This window comes from Branchiostoma belcheri, unplaced genomic scaffold (genome assembly GCF_001625305.1).
Source record: "Branchiostoma belcheri isolate BF01 breed outbred unplaced genomic scaffold, Haploidv18h27 scaffold30, whole genome shotgun sequence".
NCBI lineage: Eukaryota > Metazoa > Chordata > Leptocardii > Amphioxiformes > Branchiostomatidae > Branchiostoma > Branchiostoma belcheri.
Genome location: NW_017803910.1, coordinates 770,017 through 789,912, shown reverse-complemented (window position 1 = coordinate 789,912; position 19,896 = coordinate 770,017). Strand labels below are relative to the sequence as shown.

Sequence of the window (19,896 nt, the reverse complement as noted above, 5' to 3'; positions counted from 1 at the left end):
CAGGGCAAGAACAACAGGGGGCCCTGCCAGGAAACTTATATTGGTGAAACGGAGAGGTCTCTAAAAGCCAGGTTTCAGGAACATACACGGCCTAGCTCTGCCAGTTCAGAGGTGTCTCAACACATTCACATAGAGTCACCCGGACACCATGTCTCACTTGACACTGTAAGGATTTTAGACACTGAACAAGACTATTTCTTGAGAGGGGTGAAGGAAGCCATTTACATCAGGGCCCATCACCCTACATTGAACCGCGACGGGGGCCGACATCGTCTACCAGATACCTCTGACCCAGTGTTGACGTCACACTTCAAAGAAGCCATGTGACAAGCTTCACTGGGTCAGTCTACTGAGGAAGACCAGAGTGACTGGTCGAAAGCTCTAGGTGAGAGAATTTTTGTGTTGGATCAAAAGTTTTAACTTTAAACATGTTGGATTGTGATTTTTCTGTGCAGCCATGTGCATCTTTATTTGTGAGAAGAGAACAAGACGCTTTGAAGTCTGAATGGAAATAACTTTGAAACATGCATGTGATTTGTAGGGCAGTGCACCAAGGTTCTTAAACTGAGAAACTTGACCTGAATGAGCTCAGGAGTATTGATTTTTACCTTCTGTGTGGAATTTGATACCAGTGACTTCATATCAGAGTTCAAATCTCCGTCATCAAACGGTAACTCAATAGTGTCGACCAAGGTTACCTCCCACAAGGACTGTACCTCTGCAAGTTATTAGTTACATCAAAACACTATCCAGCTATTCATATTTTTCATAACGATCTAATAATACCTTTATTCAGCTCCAGTAATCATGAACAGCTTGCGTCTTCACTTAAAATTGAATGTAGAAATATGATGAGCTTCACGCTTGGTTAAGTTAGACATTTCAACATGTGTCGACGACAGAGCTTTTAATTTTATGACTAGACATCCAAATGAATCGAAACTCGCAAATTCAGAAATATCATTTGACTTAATAATGTTCCTTTTTGTGTATTTATCTGCGCACATTTTTGCAAATTTTTCAAAAGAACTACACAAGTCCAAGAAACTTTCAAAATAACCTGCACAAGGCAAATCTACATTGAACCACTCATTCCCTTTGACTTTAACTTGAATTAGCCCACCATTAAAAAATATGCTTTGGAAATTTCCTAGTAGCACCATAATCTTGTTATCTGCTGTATTCAACCTGTTATACTAGGAAGGTACATCCTGGTGTGATGAGGTCACTGCGACCCAAAGGAAATTAAATGTTTCCTTTTAGAGTTGCTTACATTCCGACAGTCTAGTCTATGGCCTTAAGGGCTGTAGCATCTGAAATTGTAGCTGAAAAATACACATTCTACAGGAAACTTGAAATTTTGAAGCTACTCTTGACATACTATAAGTGGTTATTGTGATTGTCGTTATAACCATTTACAAACCCTCGAACATTGATAAGTACGAAATGAGTTTGGAAAATTAAAAATAATAAAATTTTGATTACCCTACACTAAATCAAGTGTGCAATATATGAGAAAATAATTAACAAGCCTCTTCAATTTTGTATTTGTTTACCTCTATGGCGGACCTCTTACTAGTCTTCCCAAAGTATTTCTGAACAAAATTTAAACTTCCTTTTTGTGTTTATAACTAGTTTGAAAGATATGCATTACAGTCATAATTACACAAACAAATTCTACCTATGCAACTGAACCAAGAAATGCATCTCCATCCATTCACCTGTGCTATTTGCTTCTCACTGATTTCTTGTTTACACAGTACTCTCCTTAGTCAAACACCAGATAAAGCCTTGATAGGCATGGCTAGGTCTGTATAAAAAGGCTTCATGGTGTTGAGAGCAATCCAGGGGGGTTTACCTGAATTGTTTAGAGGTGTGATTAGCAAGAGCAACACCTTGGACAATGGCATCACTTTACATGTTTGTAATAACCTATTGCATACAGATAGACACACCTATTGTCTTGATGTAATACTGTGTATCTCACACAGCTATACATATCATTTTTAAGACACAATGATCATTTTGCACTACAAGAATGGAGATCTAGGACTAGGGGTATGCTGGATTATATCAGTTAAGTTTGCTCTACTTCCTAGTTAAATGTTTATCATATTATCTATATAATATATTGCTTTAAAAATTACATGAAAAATTATAAATGCAAGTTAAGAACTGTGTATACTTAGCAAGTGGTGCTTATGTCAGTTGTGAATATTTAGTCATGGATACTTTTTGTATATTTCTTTAGACATTTTGAGTATCTATATATTTTACTCAACAACTACACTTTCTACACAAATTATATTATAATATGCCTTGCAGATCCGAGGCCAAATAGCAAATATGTAAATTAGGGATTTTTCTCTGTAAAACCTATTGTTACACATGCATATGAAGTTTATTGCAGACATAAGCTTTGCGATTTATTATTTATGGCTATAATTTGGTGTCTTTGTGATACCTGCCCCTCCCAACATGGCGGACAAGTCGGTCGGGGTCACGTGACCCTAGAGTGTTCATCTATACGACTCAAAAAAATGCACAAACTAATGCCACAAACCCGACAATTTTACGCTATTATGTGTTATAAATATGCTATTATGATTTTTCCTCCTTCAAAATCATCAGTTTTCGTACATTCGACATCAAAGCTTTCCGCGCCATTTCCATCATGGCGGCCCAATCAGAAGCTTTCTACATCCCACCACAAAGGAAGTACCCACCGATTCTTCTTCCTTCTCCATGCCGGTGGGCATCTGCGGCACCGCGCGGTTGATGGCGGTGTACTCGGGCAGATCCGGCAGGTCTTCCGTGTGGAACACCGGCATGGGCTTGCTGGCGTCCAACGCCCGAGCTCGGAACGATAACTTACTCATGGTGTGCCAGTAAAAAAAAAAAAAAAGAATACGAAATGAGCAGATTACGATCACAAAAACTCCGCACAAAATCCACTCGCAGCCGCACGGAAAGTGCTGAAGGTGCAAGATGATCACCCCCAGCACCGAATTATGGGGTCAGTTAGTCCCCGATCCTGCTGCTGGCCGGAGAATGACCACCTCAGTTCCCATCGAATTTCGCCATTTGGTTTCGGACAAACATGGCGGACACAAGCCCAGCCTTCCCAGAGTTCCCCGCCCTGACCAGGAGCGCTACTCCGCATGCGCACAACTCCCATTTACGAAAATTTGGCGGGAAACTGGAGATAAGAAAATCCAATCCTTTTAAGACATATCGTCTTCCACTGGTTTATAAAGGGGAGTAGCGGAAAATCAGTATCGGATGCTTCAGACTAAAGAGTGTAGTGTTTCTGATCAGCGTGGGTTTCTAACTATGCAAAGAGAAATTGCTCAGCAATTGAATGAAAAAAGGGAAAAATTGTGCACAAAAACCCAGAAAATAAACCTACTAACCAAAAACTGTGATGACATACTAGTGCATGTACTTCATGCTGCATGTACCAAGAAAAGTCTGGCAAAAATATTTCCTGTGCACCATTCTAGTTTATAACTTAAGACATAATCAGTTTACAGGGTGCCTTTGCCAGAAATTGTATAAAAAGTGTAACAAAAAGTTTCAATGGGACCAGAGCAGGCTGCATGAGTGTTATCAGTCAGTTTTAATAATTTCAGGTAATTCATGGCTAGACTGCTCAAATTTAGTATGGTGCGTAAAATCAGTACATAAATCATGTACAATTGGCACCTGAGTTTCATATGGCGCAAAGCTACATAAAGCTCCTGATGCTTGGGTATGACTAGCTTGCTCAATTAGTTAATACGTTGTGCTACAGTATTTACCAGTGCGCTCCCAACCAACCAACCTGCTCTCATGGTGCCCTCTGGTAATACATACAGAAACTGCACTAATGTTATGGCTATACTTTGTGGGCTTGTAAAACCAGTACTAGCCCTACTGTTGGAACATATGAAGCTGTCTTGTTCTGTTTTGACTGCATCATAAGTGGATGTAAGTAAAACCAGTAAATTCGTGTGTTAGAAAAAAAAACCCTTCATGAGTTCAAAGTAAAATTTTACATAAAAAATTTAAAACGCTGATAACTATTGGTAATTTGATGGGTGGATTGATATGGTATATTTAACTGATGGCTGGCACATTAAAAGAACGAATTGATTCAAAACTGTTGAAATTTTTTTTTGTACCTTGAGACCAGCCTTTGAAGCATTCTACAGTGTAATTGAGGGACCATGTATGTTTCAAATGTTAGGTATTGATCAACAGACATCACTGCAAACAAATCACTTTTAGCTCACAAATAAAAAAGAACATGACTGGTAGAGGTCTCGTCAGGTAGATCATATAATCATGTAATTATCCACTTTCATCTTAATTATCTATAAAACTAACGAGCATCAATACAAACTTGGAGACGCAGGATTCAGCAAAGAGCCAATTCATTGCTAATTGAGGGTGAGAAAAGTACAAAACTTACCAAAGTAAGTTTTAAAGTACACATTCTGATCATTTCATAGCTCCAATACAAACAGGTATGTCAGCCTTTCTTCTTATGGTTCGTTTACATATGTACACATGTAGGCCTCAGCCTTTATAGATAATGCATTGTATACATACACTTTCCTGGCAAATTCTCCCCTTAAACTGCAGAGATCTTCTATGACAAGTGAGCTATATAATACGGATACACAATTCGCGTCGAGATTAAATAAATAAAAGTGTTGATCTGAACCATGTTTGTTTATGTTTTGAGCTTTGTAAACATAAGTTCTATGAATATGACAGTGTGGGTCACAGAGAAAACTTTGCAGTTCAAGAAAAAAATTTACCCGTGAGCACCAGATAGAACTTACCTATTAACTTTTCCCCTACGTTTCAAGTACTTTGTGTAATTTTGAAGCCAATTGAAGCTTCATTTCATTAGGTATCAATTAATACTAAAAAACTTAATATTCTATACAAGATTTCAATTATTTCCCTCAATTTAAGTCAGGTTCCCGTGTAACTGTTTTAAAGACAGTTTATCTAGTCACACATTAATAATAGTAGTACAGGCTCTTAATGACCAAGAAGAATATATGTCGATGCCTGTTTCACAAAAGGTGAAAATTCAGCTTTCACAATCTACAGAGGTGAGGGAATAGATCGTTTGCCTTCCTATAATCCTTCTCAACAGCTCATTGCAGTAACATGAAGTTTGGGCTAAGCCTAGACAACATTTCATATTTACACAGAGTAAGGAGGGTCTTTTTGTTGTCCGCTACACCCTCACTGCACTACCTGTATGTACAATATCTTCATTTACAGAAGTAAGTCAGCCATTCCTATTGGCTACCCATAAAATCTTCTTGTACAATCTTGGTTTTTAATTTTACATGCCAAGAAAAAGACGGCATGGTGGGGAGGGGGGCAGTTGTTATATAGTATAAATATGTCACCTCTTCAATGAAGGCATTCTCTGAAAATACATTACACTTCTCTTGGCTTTGTACATGCATTGAACGTCAGGAATGGCAAATGCCTCTGCTTTCAGCCAGACCACTTCATTTGGAAAACATTCTAAGGCTAGTGAAGGGGGCTCAGGAAAACTTATCACTCTGTTCTCCTGCATAGAATGTACAGCAAAGCATTCTTGAAACCCACATAAGGGGCTCCACAAGCTTGTCAGGTTTAGAAAGCAGGTATTTCTCAAAATTTTCGCCCCAAATTTTGGACGAAGAAATCCATACACATACATATATATACACAGTTATTCTAAAATAGCCCCTACGAAAGGTTGAATTTATGGAAAAGACCACAAATAGCCAGATGATACATTCTCCTTCAACACAGAATGTTTCCATTGCAATATTTAAGCTCTCTACAGCTTGAAAATAAATACATTGTCTCCAAAAGCACATCCTGATTCTTTCCTCCAAGTCCAGCTGAAACAATGGTTCAGATTGCCTGCTACCTCAAGGTAGTGGTGAGAATCATTTTTCCCCAAAACAAAGAAGCATTTTTTTGGCCTGAGTTTTCCAAAATATCACAATAATCAAAGACTTTTATAATTTTCAGTACAGGATAGTAACAAATCTTATATTAGGACACTAACACACTTCATAGAAAAGATAAGAGTTTTTCCATTCTTAAACTTTCCATAGCTTTTACAAAAACTTTTCCCGGATGTTGTTCTGAGAACTGTTTGCACAAATTTCATACTTCAAATCACAACTTTGATTCAAATCATAAAACTCCATTCTACAAAGCTCCACAATACAAAACTCCCTTTGAAAAGTTTCTTTTGGAAAAAAATTTTGTTCTTGCCCGACTTAGAAGATTGTTGAACCTGGGAGTTTTGGTGCCTGTCCAGTTAGGATGTAATGATGAGGACATGGAGACAAGAGAGAATCAGGATGGAGGAGACTGACAGTTTGCACAGCGTCGAGCCACAGTGTCATCTGTGTGTCTTCCTCCTCTTCACTGCTTTAGGCCGGCCGGCTGTACGTGGCTTTGGGTCAGGGACCTGAAGGGGACGATAAAAAAAAACTTGTTTATTCTGCCTTCTCAAAACAAGCCGGCAACAGGCGAAAATCACTGCCTACTCAACTTTTTACACTGCCTACTTTTGTGTAAATTTAAGAAAAAATTACAAACCCCTTCATGGCTCGCCTGCTACTTTCTTATTTCAGCCACCTACTCTAGATTTTTGTGAGAAGGCTGTTATTTGCAATTTATTAATAATTAGTAAACTATCTTCTCTTTCACTAAAAGCAATTGTGTATCTTCCACACAACTTCTATACTGTTCTGTTTATCAATTTTGACTAGAAGTTTGAATCACATGTACAGTGCCAGGAATTCTAGCAATCATACCTGCGACTTCTCAATTTTGTGTCCACCAGCCACTTGACACCACTTTATTCTTGAGACAACAGTATTATTGACAACAGTATTCTTGAGAAAAGACTAGAAAAGAAGCCCACTCACGATGCCGTCCTTCCTCTCCAGTTCCAGCATGGCCTCCTCTATAGCTGCCTCCAGATTGCTGTTCATCTTACGGCCCCTACAGAAACAACGGTCAGCCAACAGTCAGCATTCAAATCTATTCATCTGTCTATTGGTTTGACTGACAAGCAAACAAGGCTGCCTAGCCACAAGCTAAGTGTTGAGTTAGCCACTTAGTTACTTTTCTGCCAACCTGTATATCTGTGAACCTATCAAGTATACAGTACCTTTCCAAACTTTCAACATAATTTGTCAACCTTCCTGCCGAGATCTCTGCGATTTTCTAGCTGATTTTCCCACAGTGCTTTGTGTGCATCATACTCACTTCCTGTGCCTTTTCCTGGCTTTGTGATGAGCCTCGAGCCCTTCTGTGAGAGTCTTGAGTTTGTCTGGTTCCACCTGTGTGTAGGTGTGGTCACCAAACCACTTCACCCACACCTGACAACACACAAACAACAAATAAATAAAATGTCAAAATCTTGCACTTGGAAATTGTAGGTGAAGCCTTACTTCAATGGTCTAAATTGCCACTTCTAGTAAAAGGTATAGGTACATACAAAGGGTATTTAATGGTTGTCAATTGAGCATTGCTATTTTCAAGGACCAAAAAGGGCCTGACCAATAGAAGGGCTGATAGAAGGATGATGTAGTCAGGCGAGTAACACCTTACCTTGCCCTCCTCTGACTTGACATGGTTCCCCTTCACGTCGTTCTCCTGTACTAACTTGCCAGGCCAGGAGGGGAACCCCCGGATCTGTCCCCACACCAAGTCTCCCGTGCTGAAGTTCCGTGGCCCACGGGGGGTTGGAGGCTCTGGGGAGGAATCCCTCGAATCAGCTTCCTCAAGGTCCCCATCTAGAGCCACACAAAAAATCAGTAAAATTATGTATTGATGATAAAAGCTATTAACTCTTTCTCATGGAAATTTAATGAGTCATTAGTGTCATCTATCAAAAAATACTTAAGCTGATACATGTATTAGGTAACTAGGAGATACTTTACAAACATTGTCAGTTTTTACTGATAAGAAAAACATTAGTACTGCAAATGTACATGTTCAGTCCACCATCTGAGATGATACATATGTAGTAATTGTTCAGTTCAGTAGTTCCAGTATGATTTAGAATTGTAATGACTGGCAGAATTTGAAGACATCTACTCACCGGCTGCAGCTAGTCTGAGGGCGATCCCTAAGGACTGTGTGTGATGCCTGGTACCAACTCTCCTCTCTGGCAGTGCCTTCTGGGAAAGGTCAGAGGGCATCTCCTCCCCATTCTCCTCCACCTCTTCTCGTGGCCTCTTTACTCCCCGTTTCCTCTCCTTTTCTGCTACACAGTTCTCTTTACCTGAATGACAGTCGTTTTCAACAGGAGTTGGAGCATCATTTGTAGGCGTGCAGTTCATGTCTGGCTCAGCAGGAGGTGCTTCTACAACAGGGTCTACCGTTTCCTCAACAACTTCTGGTGTAGAAACCTCCGGCAAGGCTTCCGTGTTGGGAACATCAGATGGTACACTTAAGCAATTTTCCATGGGTGGACTCTGAGAGACCTCTGCTAAGGGTGTATGTGAAGTTTCAACCGACGCGACTTGGGAACTTTCGACTGAAGAAATCTGCGCGATTTCCTGTGAGGTTGTTTGGGAGGTTTCCAGTGACGACGGTTGTGACACCTCCACTGATGAGAAATGAGACGTTTCGACTGATGTGAGTGAGGAGGGTTCTGATGACGGTGACACTCCGGCTGTCCCCACACTGGAGGAACTACAGGAGCTGACCCCAGGACTAGGAACAAGGTGGTTCACACCACTACATGTCACTAAAGTCTCCGGCACTTTCTCCAGACTGAGTTCATGAGACACGGCGTTGTCTCCGACAGTCTCTTCTTTTGTCTCCTTCTCGTTGGAGTAGTTGTTGTTCAGGTGAACGTGTGAGTTTTGCACCGTCGGACCGTCTGAGGAAACAGAGGAATTGTTTGCTGTTGTGTCTAAAGGCTCAGAAGTCTGAGGGACGTGGGGAGGAGGTTCGACGGCCTGCTGCGAGGGATCTGCTGTTTGCTGGTTCTTCTCGGCATTTTGTTCAGCTGCTGGTCTCGTCCTTGTTGGTACTGCAGTCGTGGCGTGCGTGCGTGCAGGTGACCTTGCAGGGCTTCTGTGTTGGTATGTTTGTGGGCTGGGTTTAGGGCTCTGTGCGACTCCTGCGTATATCGTGTGCTGTTCCCTTCCGAATGAGCCCAGCCCTGGCGAGGATACCTGTGCGACGGGAGAAACCTTTGCCGACCCTGGTGTTACAGAGCGGGCGGGGCTCTTCCTCGGCGTGCTGCCCCCGCGACTCGGAGAGGACTGACCTGACATCGAGTCACACCGACTACTTCGACCTGACCCTCCCAGTGACAGAGGGTCGTCCCCACGGACAACAGCGTTCACAGCGGCAGACAAGTTCACCGGGTCAGGAATGGAGGCCGTGAACGCACTCATTGCACTGAGTGCCCCCTGGGTGATTGGAAGGGGAAGTGCAGACGTTGTGGCAGTGGAGGAGCTTGCTGTTGAACTCACAATGGATCTCGATGGTTCTGTGATAATAACCTTAACACCTTGACTGGCAGCATCAACAACAGCTGTGTAGATTGCATCCACCATTGACTTCTGGGCTTCATTCACAACCGTTGTTGGTACTGCTTCTGTCTTTATTGTTGAATCCACATTTTCTGAGCTGGACTCCACAGTTGATGCCTGAGACCTAGCCTCAGACAGCTGCTCTTGACTATCACTCATCGGCCTGGCCACTTGTGATGTCGGCGTTTGTTGACTGACTGAGACCACAGGCGCTGAAGCAGCCTCTTCTACCGCCTGTTCCGCTTCTTTGCTGTCGTTTTGCACTTCGTTCTTCTGCTGCGGCTGAGCCAGGGCGGCGACGTTGACCCCCTGGAGCAGGGCTGCGGGGTTGATGCCGGAGTTCTGCAGGATCTGCTGCTGCTGCTGCTGCAGGAGGTTGAGGATGTTCTGGTGGTTGAGGTTCAGGACTCCTGCAGTCAGCAGCAGGTTGTTGGTGAGGGAGGGGTTCCCCAGGCCCTGTCCCAGGAGCTGCGGGTTCAGGCCCATCCCCAGGTTGAGATTCCCGGGCAGGCACATCCCGCCCAGCTGGGGAAGCTGCTGTGTGAGGTCGATACTGGGCAGGATCCCGGCCGGCACGATGGGGATGAAGTTCCCGCTCCCACCCTGCTGCACCTGCAGTGTCAGGCCTGCATCGCTAGATGGCACTGCTACCTTCCCTGCCTGAGATGACTCTGCGCTTTGCTGACTTGTTGGTACTGGGTTCACGTTGGCTGTCAGGCCGGATGTTACGACGTTCTGGTTCTGGACGTTGGCTTCGCTGAGTTGCGGCAGCAGCGATGCCAGCTGGTTCAGCGTCAACTGTCCCTGGGCAAGCGATGGCAACACCTGGGCAAGCCCGGCCGCCTGGTTGATGTTGCCGTTTACAGCAGTGTCAACAGTCTGCTGGCCTTGGTTTCCAAGTAATCCTGTGCTTAGCGCTAGTGGGAGGTTCAACGCCATGGCGGGGTTGACCAGACCAGGCTGCTGTACGAGCACCGACTGCAGCAGAGCTGGGTTCAGCAGCTGCGGGGTCTGGGAGATGCCCGCGATCTGTTGCTGCACAATGGGGAGGTCGACCCCGCTGGACAACACAGCAGTTGTAGGCAGGACCTGAGTGGCCACGGTGGTTGTCGTGATGGTGGTTGTGCTCTGAGAGACTGTTGACGCCGCACTCTGGAACTGTGGAACTGTAGTCACCTCACAGTTGGGCACTACCGTACTCGTAGCCACAACGCTCTTCACACTAACAGACGCACCTGTCCCCATGGCAACAGTCTGCCCTTGTTCCTGTCTTGTTGACGTGCTGGGAGCCATGGTAGGCATGGGAACATTACTTCTACTGGTCACAGGCTTTACAGTTCTGCTTACAGTCAAGTCTGCTTGTGACTTTCTCTCCGTTATTGTGCTAGAAACTATAGGCATCTGCTGTGGTCCTTGCTGCAGTTGGTTCTGTGCAGCAGGGACAGTGATGGTGTTGTTTGTGACCATGGCCGGAGATACAGAGTTGTTCCCGTGCACGTTACTTGTCGGGGCACCTTGTGAGAGTTGCGCCGGCGTTCCGTGCCTTTGCATACTCGCACCTTGAGGGAAACTCATGCGAGGATGACTCATACCTGAGGGATTGCTGTTTGCAGGGGCGCCACCTGCCTGCGGATAGTTTTGCTGCAGCGCCAGCCTGAACCTCTCCTGAGCAATATTGAAATTGTCCTGTGGTGGGTTTGGGAGACTGCCCTGACCCTGGGGAGGGTTCCCCTGGCCCTGGGGAGGGTTCCCCTGCCCGATGGAAGGGTTTCCCTGCCCTGGAGTCACGTTTGCTATCCTCCCCATCAGTTCACTTAGAGCGGGCGCTCTCTGACAGGTGATTGGTCCTAACTCGTTGTCGTCTGGGCCTGACTTCCTCCGACTGGACCCACTGGCAGTTCTTCTCCGTGACCGCGGAGGGTTGGGAGGGTTGAAGTTTCCTCCACTCTGCCCTTTACTCCCGGCCTGCGTGTAGCTCCCTTGTTGGAGAAGCTGGCCAAATGATGGTGAAGCCGTGGTTGTTGTTGTCCCGTAAGACTGTTGTTTTCCTAAGCCACTCGACATCTGCGCTTTGGCAGCAGCTGACAACAGAGAGGACGCTGGGAAGGACGAAGCGTTCTCACGACTCAGGATCTGCTGCAGTGTGACCCCCAGCAGTCCTGGGTTGTTAGGGTTCTTCTGCTGCCCCTGGTTACCAGAACCAGCGGAGAAAAGGGGGTTTATTTGGGGGAAGACATCGTTGCCGACGAGCAGTGGGTTTGGAACGTTCCTCTGATGCTGGACTAGTCCGTGTGGTTTGTCCTCCTGGGGGGAGGGGGTTTGCCCCTGCTGGTGTTGCCGAGGAGGGGGGTTTTCAGTTACGGTAGCTGAAGTGGACCCCCTGCGCTGTGCAGGGGGGCTCCATTGGTTACTCAAGCTCTCCGATCTTTGCTTCATGCAGGAAGGCACCTGGCGGTTTCCCGACACCCCCTCAGGGTTGGGGGCAATACTGACAGGGGGAGTGACGGTCGCCCCCCTTTGGGCTGTTCCTGACGGCCGAGTAGTCCTAGTGGGGAGGGGGAGGTTACTGGGAAGGGGGACTATCACAGGGGGCTCTCCCATGCCCATATTTGGCATCATGCCCTGCAGCGTGGGGGACACAAACCCAGTGTTCCCCGCGCCCATCCCAGCGTCGAATGGCGAACCAGGATTGGACCGAATGTCTGTCGGGCTCATCATGGGGCTCGGCACCCCCGACGCCGGGCTGCGGTGAGCCTTGTTGCTAAGGGCGGGGCTGGGCGTGCCCCGGCTACTGGAACTCGTCCTTCTCCGCATGGGGACGGGACTGTACGCGTTGTTGTACACGGGAGCCGGCTGTTGTTGCTGTGGCATCATGTTATACCCGCCCATGTTCCCAGCGTGGGGGAACTCGTTTCCCATTATGCCGTCGTAGGAATGCTGAAGGACGTGGCCATCGCCGTGGCGATGGGGAGGCATGGCTCCGTGGGGGGCCATCTGGTGCTGAGGTGCCAGGGGCAGGTGACGCAGCCTCTGCTGCATCATGGGAGGGCCGCCTTGGTGCAGGAACTGCTGTTGTTCCTGGAGGAAGGATACACAAATTGTAAATCATCTTTTTAATACACATACTCGAGTTCCATAAATCTAAGCTTATAGAAACACTACCAGGAAACAAAAATATTTTTGCTACTGGAAAGAAAATACATTTGCTTGCTTGACAAAATGCATTATTTAAAACACTATCAATTCATCGGTAATTCTAATGAGGGCTCACAGTCAATGTAGTAATATCTTGCATGCATTGTTGAAACATTTTTGCAGATAGAATGAAACTTCCTTCTCTTTAGATATTATCACACTGAATATGACTGTTTATGATTGCCAAACCTGTACAAAAAGTATAGAAGAATCACCCCTCTGACCTGCATGTGCATTTGCTGTGGAGGGTAGTGTTGTAGGGGTGGGGGCTGCTGCTGCTGCAGGGGCATGCGAGGCTGCTCAGGGTAGTGCCTCAGCCCCTGGGGCATCCCCCCTGGATGTCCCCCGACCCCCATCCCCGGCCCGGGCCCCCCCTCCTGTGTGGAGAGGACCTGCCTCATGTAGACGTTGGTGTAGCGAGGGTGGGTGTCCTCTGGCGGGTGGGGTTTGGACTTCTGTGGCCGATGGGTCCTACTTATGGGTACTGTCAGGAAAAATACACAAATTACAACCCGTTAGCATGGTTAGACATCCTGGTGGTAAGATACCAAGACAGCAGTTACTCGAACAACTAGATAGATTTGAAAAATGTTGGAAAAGGTAGTGGAAGTGGATGCTACCTGAAAAGTTGGACTGTTTTCAAAATCTATCCAGTTGCTTGAGTGTTATCTTGGCATAAGTTGTTAAGTACTGGCAATTGCAAAAACACTGGTATTACCAGGTGCAAACTTAAAGAATTAACACCATATCACCTACATGATTTAAGCCCACTGAGGAAATGTTACACTTAGCCAAAGTTTGTTAAGGCTTAAGACCTGAGCTCCATATAACTCCTTGGTTAATTTAAGACAGTAGTGTAAATATAAAAGAAATAATGGCAATGGTTTCTGAACAGTTTTAGTGTGATCCATACTTACAATAGCTAAATTCTGACTGGTGCAGGTAAAATATGTTTGGTGCAGGTAATTTTTAATGTGCATCTGCTGAAAAATCTGCATTTACAGAAAAATTGTATTTCAAGCTGCAAACTATGCACTTATTATTGTGGCCAAATTTTTAGGAGATACCAGGCTTGTGCCTTTTCTTCCACCACTCAGAACCAGAGGAAAGGTTTGTAAAACAAGAGTCTGAGAACCAAGGAGTTACGTTGAGCCAGCCCATGCCGAGCGACAGTGTTTGCCCACACACCCTTCTCCACCGTTCTTATGGGAGCCATAGTGAAGCTAGGTTTGGACTGGGTGGTGACTGGCGGCTCCATCAGTGTGGCCATGGCCAGGATCTTACGCTTGTGATTGCACAGTTTGGTCAAGTCGTCTTCTGCCTGGCACGATTTCACTTCCTCCGCACTGCGGTGTCGCACCAGCACCCCGGGATCGAAGTTGAACACCTGCAATACACACATCAGTCAGCTGATTTGATCAGTAAGTTCATGTTGGTTATCTAATAATCATTCATTGGCAAAAATCATATCATACCCAAAGGCTGGTTGCAAGCTAACAGTAATAGAGTACAAGCAACTACTGTAAGTGCAGTGACAGGATTATACATTGGTGTTACTCAATTCAAGATTTTGCTTTAAAAAGGACAATTTTTTCAACCTGTCTAAGAACAGTTCTACAACTCTTCTTTTCTTCTGTCATGATTTTCTTCAAACATATTCTGGAAACTGCTAACATGTCTATGTCATACATGTATTTCCCAACTGGATGTCTGAAACCTGGAGTATCTATTTCCTGATAGGTTTTTTGAACAGGAAAACCCTTCTGTCTGGTTTCCTGATTGGATGTTCGAACACGTATCTATTGGAACCCTGCTCTATCCTGTTTCCTGGTTGGCTGTTTCAGAAGAGGAACCCTGCTGTCCCGAGTCCGATTGGTTAGCTTGAATATGGTAAATCAGATCCTGATTGGTTGTTTAATTATAGTAATCCTGCTATCCTGCTTTTTGATTGGTTGTCTGCTTATGGTAACTTTGTTATCCCATTTCTTTATTGGCTGCTTGTTTGTTGTCCTGTTATCTGATTGGCTGTTTTCCTGATTGAATTATTCTTCTGTTCTCACCTTGTTGACCTGTAGAGGACAGCCCAGCCCACACTTGCAGGTTCCATCCTTCTGCAAGTATTGGTTCACCTGATCTACTGACACCAGACAGGAGCCGTCAGGGCTGGAACAACACAAAACTCTTCAGTAACATGTGCTAAAAAAGGTATAGGTAAATGTAGTCCCATTGCCTTTTTCAGGGACAATAGAATTTGATATACATCACATACAGTTCCCTTGTCAAAGAAATTTCTTTTTATTTTAACCTGATAGCCTTACCTGATATAAATAACTCTCCCATTGTCCACGACCCTCCTCCATCCAAAGGGCACCACCACAAAACTGGGCTTATCCACAGCGCCCCCTAGTGTTGGAGAGAAGCCGATGCAGCTGCTCTCCTTGTTCACGTTCATGTCTCCTCCGTGAGAGCAACAACATGAAAGGCACCGACACGGTTCAGCAGCCACGCGACTGTAGCTGACAGCTCGCCGAGATGACTTCTCTCAGTCCGGTACACTCCATTTATATCAGGGTGAATCAGCTGAACACTCGCAGAAATGTTTCCTAGAAGATGTTCTCTTTACTTGCCAAGAATCACTGCATGTTTACCACTGGCTATATGGTGTGAAACACGGGTTTCTTGACACATACATTTGACATGAAGTCTCGTTCCCTGTGCAAACCAGTTTTCCAGTGCAAACTACATTTTGCGAGCATCAGCATTACTGACGTCTTCCATACTTTCAAAGCCGTCCTGAGTTTGATGCTGTACAGACTGCTGGAGACTTAAGTTCAGATGGACACTCAGATCTATCTGAAAATAGAAAAAAAAACTTTAAGAACAGTACAATAGCTACGTATACCATACAGTTAGAAAATTAAATGCTCAAATGATATATTTATGTTTGTTCTCACAGATTATTTATGAATAATTTATAAATGAACAGCACCCTATAGCTAAAATGATGATGATGATGACCCTTTTGAACAGCTAAACTATGAGTAACAGATGTGCTAATTAGCCTTCAACACCCTTGACTTCATCTGAAACTGTGAAAGACAACTTTTACCCGCACCACCACTCGTTTTCTTTGCCTTTCAGTTCCTAAAACAATTATGTTCCTAAAAATGTTTCTCATACATAGTACCATTTTGAATTATCTTGTATTCTGATGTATTCAAGGATGCTACCTAGTGTTTTTTTATTGTGGAGCAGTACATGTAGACATGAGAAATACCTGCACAGCTCCAGTTTTACCTGCATATGCAGGTGGTATATTTCAAGTCCTATCTGTGCAATGATCATCATGTGGTGACCGCTGCCTGTACCATAGCCTTGGCTCAATTGTGTTTTCATCTCTCCATCTACTGTTCTATATATAGGTGTGTCCTGAGGCAATATGGGCTTATTAAATATTCATAGAACCACCGCAGGTGAGAGCTGATGAACATCGCAGTCCCACACACCCTGGGCGATCAGCTGATCATGATTAATAACGCCATCACAGTTGGGTTTACTACTGGAAATTGTCCAACTTTTGAGGCGGTTTTATTTTCGCCGTTTCTACAGGAACCTCTCTTATGAATTTACGATACAGCAAATGTCTACCTTGTATGCCTGTACTACAGAAATGTTATATAAAAAAATTAGAAACAAAAATTTTAATTCTCTTTCCGGGCCTCTGGTCCACAAAATATATGCAATGCAGAAGTAAATGTATTAACAGTTTCTTTCTACATTGCCAGGCCATACCATTTTGATTTCTTGGTTCTCAGATTCATATCTTGAATACTTACAAAAAAATTGAACAGCAAAAATTAAAAGACCACATCCTGCACCATATACTTATGAATATATATATGTATCTTCCCTCTAAGAATCTAATAATGCTCATATTCATTTTGGTTCCATAAATTGCTACATCCAATATATGTATGCCATTGCCAATTCAATTTTTTCTCATTTCCAATAAAAGTTACTTGTTAAAATTCAGGGTATGAAATGTATGGATGCTGATTGCTGTTTCTTTTCTATTTTTAGTTAATTTTACTTCGTCTTGTCTGCTATTTTTTCCTGCAAAAATTTGAGTACCAACATAATCAACATTAACAAAACATTAGAAATGTTACAGTAGGTTTTGATCATGGTGCATATCCTAACTTTTTACAATACACTAATTATTACCTCTTGACTATAAAATGGGCAGTCCAGACTTTACATACCTATTTAAAGATTTAGCAAAGTCAGCTTAGGTCTTTAGAATTTAAATGTACAAAAAGAGCCGTACTATTAACTAAGATGCTATTTGAAGGATGGAGCCACTTTGTCTAGTCAGTCAGACTTAATGATGCAACATCAAGTTTACTGTCCAGTCACAGACGAGTAGGTATAAACAGGACTTTTATAGATTCATTTGTGCCCACTGGGGATATATGAGGTATGGGGAGTGGTATCAATAGTAACACTGTCTTACTAGGGCAATTGGTTCTACAAAGGTCACACACACTAACAGTAAATCTTTCTTTTGGAATTGATTAGAAAACTTTACCTTGGTCCTTTCACTTCAGGACAAGCTGTGATAGGGCAAAAAAGCATCTCGACACAGCACATACACTACACCTGCACAAAGCCTGGATTTTTATGGTTTTTGTTGGATGTTTGGTCAATGTTGCATTAAGATTTTGCCCATTGAAATATTACAGGGTTCTTATCACAATTTTTTCAGTGTGTAGGGGTAAGGAACAGAAGGACAACATTCTCAGTGCAAGCTGTGAATTGAGTCCCAAAGACATGACTGCAGTGGGGGGGCTGTCTGCAGCTGGTACAGTATCCTCTGCAAAAATTTTATAACTCATAAAACTCTGAAACACTTGAACCTTGAATCGATGTTCTGAAACACTATATTCTGCTTATTGAGGGACGAAATCCTTGGTTATAGTTTCATTCCAAAGTCAAATTTTAATTGATTTTATAAAGGATCTCCCCAAAAGAAACACTGTCTAATATTAGTAATAATAAATACCCTATGCAGGTTGAAAGACAACTGTAGCTAAATCATAGCACAGATGGTCCAAATCACAGCGAACACTGACCTGGACTATTCTCCAACATGAATTTCAAGCCCTGGCTTGCAATATCACAGTTTTGAGCCCTAAAATAGGTGGTAGGCTCTTCAACATTTGACAACAACATGATCAAAGTATGTCTCTCCTTCAACACTGCTACCAGACGAAACACTTGCAACGTCCAGATCCCCTCTGGAAAAATTCAACTCTTATCAGTGGTGTGCATTAATTTTGAAACATAATGGTTAGGTTGGGATTAAAACCTCTAACCTTGCGGTCCAGTAACACAAAAAGCTATGTTTGAACTGTGACTGTGAGGTTGAAAAACTGATAAACATAGTAGAGATAGGGTACATCTATCATCAAATGCACCATGACTACATCAATACAACTTGTAATACTTTTTTCTGTCTCCTGTAAGGCCACGTGAAGTTAATCAATTGGTTTGCCTGCTTCATTTTTTTCTGATTTGAAAAAAAAAAAGGATTCAGTCCAGATTTTCTGTTCTTTCAGCAATATGTCTGCTGCTGTAGCTATTCATTCAGGTTTACATTGACAAGTGGTAATTTCAAATGTTATCATGTTAAAATGGTATCTATTTGATGGAGAAAATCGTTCTGCAGTTTGCAGCTAAAATTTTATTTTGATGACTTGAGCATCTGGCCTTGGTCTATTTTTATCATAATTGTAGCTACTGGGGCAACACTAACATTGTAGTCTCATGTACAAAATTAGAATTGTTCCATACATGTGTTGATTTTAACATTTGGTCATTGCAGTCTGCATTCTTAACGACAAATTTGTTCCAAAACTCCCCAAAATATACCCTCAGCCCCCCTCCCCCTTCACAGAGCAGCTAGGTTTAGGATCCTGACAGACCTCTACTCCACTCTACCTTATTTCTAGCTCCGCTACACGTACATTTTACCCCACCGCGTTCTTACAGACACTTTAGGGAGATATCAGATACATGTAGGATATGTGTAGCGGATAGACAGTGGCTGACAAGCTGTGTATTTGGGGTAAAATGTCGAAGTTTTGGTGTAGTAACTGCGGGTACTCCTACCTGGCCCGACCGTCTGTGATCTGCAGACACCTCCGCCCTCCCCGCGTTACCTCGGCTCCTCACGGTCCCTTCCACGCCTCTGGCAGCGCTCAGGCGAACCTAAAAGGTCCTGGTTTTGTTCTAAGACCTTTCTGAGGAGCAACACCCATGCAGTTGGGCCGTAGATACCCCCAAAATAAGGGGCAAAATCGCGATAAATTTCAGAAATATTCGGTTCTAACCTCAATCCCAGCCTGCACCGCGCCGCCGGGACCAGCTCTTCCCCGAAGGCCTTTGCGTGGAGATCCCCAGCCAAGACCCCACAGCTACCACTAAACTTTGTATGATTAGTACTTTTAGATACATACTAGGCCATACTAGTATTTGGAAACCTAGATACGTATTTCCGGAAAACATTCTAAATGGTGATTGAATGTGTCTGAAAATCATTTTCCTGCCATTTTACAGAAAAATTGTCATATTCTTATCACACAAGACAGCGTATACTAGCATATTATCCCGACTACTACTGTCATCAGGCAAATTTAAGGTTTCCAAATAGTCCCGAAAACGAATCTCCAACGGTGACCAAGAGAATGTTACTATCTACAAGGACATTATCTAGGATATTCCAATGAAAACGGTGGGGTGTACACATTTATTTTATAGTGGAGCTTCGGAGAATATCAAACTGACAAATAAATCGATGACAAATAAACAATGAACAGGACCTTTATAATAATACCAAGGTCGCAGGTGTGTTGAGATTAAGTTAAACTCAAAATACAGAAGGGTCGAGTGAACAGTCGCTAAAAAAAAGATTAAAAAAAACAGTTAATTGGAGAAAATAAAATAGAATCTATCTCCATCGGTTTACTGTTGTTTTCTGTCTTTTCTTTTACAATCTTCCGTTCAATAACGTTTCCGAGTGATGTACTTTAGGATACTTAAGGTCCTACGTAGAAACAACCAATAATTC

General features: G+C 43.5%; 2 protein-coding genes across 7 annotated transcripts in view; both read right to left on the bottom strand.

Annotated features, from left to right (window-relative positions):
* Window positions 1-3,151, bottom strand: part of LOC109474228 (enhancer of polycomb homolog 1-like) — a 13,020-nt gene extending 9,869 nt beyond the window's left edge. For 3 of the 4 annotated variants that reach the window (XM_019774485.1, XM_019774488.1, XM_019774487.1), the window contains exon 1: window positions 2,727-3,150. In XM_019774485.1, coding sequence (XP_019630044.1) covers window positions 2,727-2,879 — 153 coding nt within the window. In that variant the 5' untranslated portion in view covers window positions 2,880-3,150. Of the gene's footprint in view, window positions 1-2,726 lie in introns of all 4 variants that reach the window. The other variant, XM_019774486.1, reaches the window with a different exon arrangement.
* Window positions 3,152-6,010: 2,859 nt separating this feature from the next.
* LOC109474220 (methyl-CpG-binding domain protein 5-like) lies at window positions 6,011-19,236 on the bottom strand. Of its 3 annotated transcripts, none has more exons than XM_019774470.1 (10): window positions 19,160-19,236; window positions 15,086-15,620; window positions 14,828-14,930; window positions 13,956-14,154; window positions 12,992-13,251; window positions 8,126-12,650; window positions 7,633-7,817; window positions 7,288-7,400; window positions 6,945-7,020; window positions 6,011-6,481 (listed from the first exon to the last, which is right to left on the bottom strand). In XM_019774470.1, exons 2-10 carry the CDS (start codon window positions 15,217-15,219, stop codon window positions 6,413-6,415), a joined length of 5,664 nt encoding a protein of 1,887 aa, XP_019630029.1. In that variant the 5' UTR covers window positions 15,220-15,620; window positions 19,160-19,236; the 3' UTR covers window positions 6,011-6,412. The 3 variants fall into 3 exon arrangements, with proteins under 3 accessions (XP_019630029.1, XP_019630026.1, XP_019630027.1); XM_019774467.1 differs by having other exon boundaries at window positions 18,939-19,223; XM_019774468.1 differs by having other exon boundaries at window positions 15,086-15,616; window positions 18,939-19,223.
* Between the last annotated feature and the right edge of the window lie 660 nt (window positions 19,237-19,896).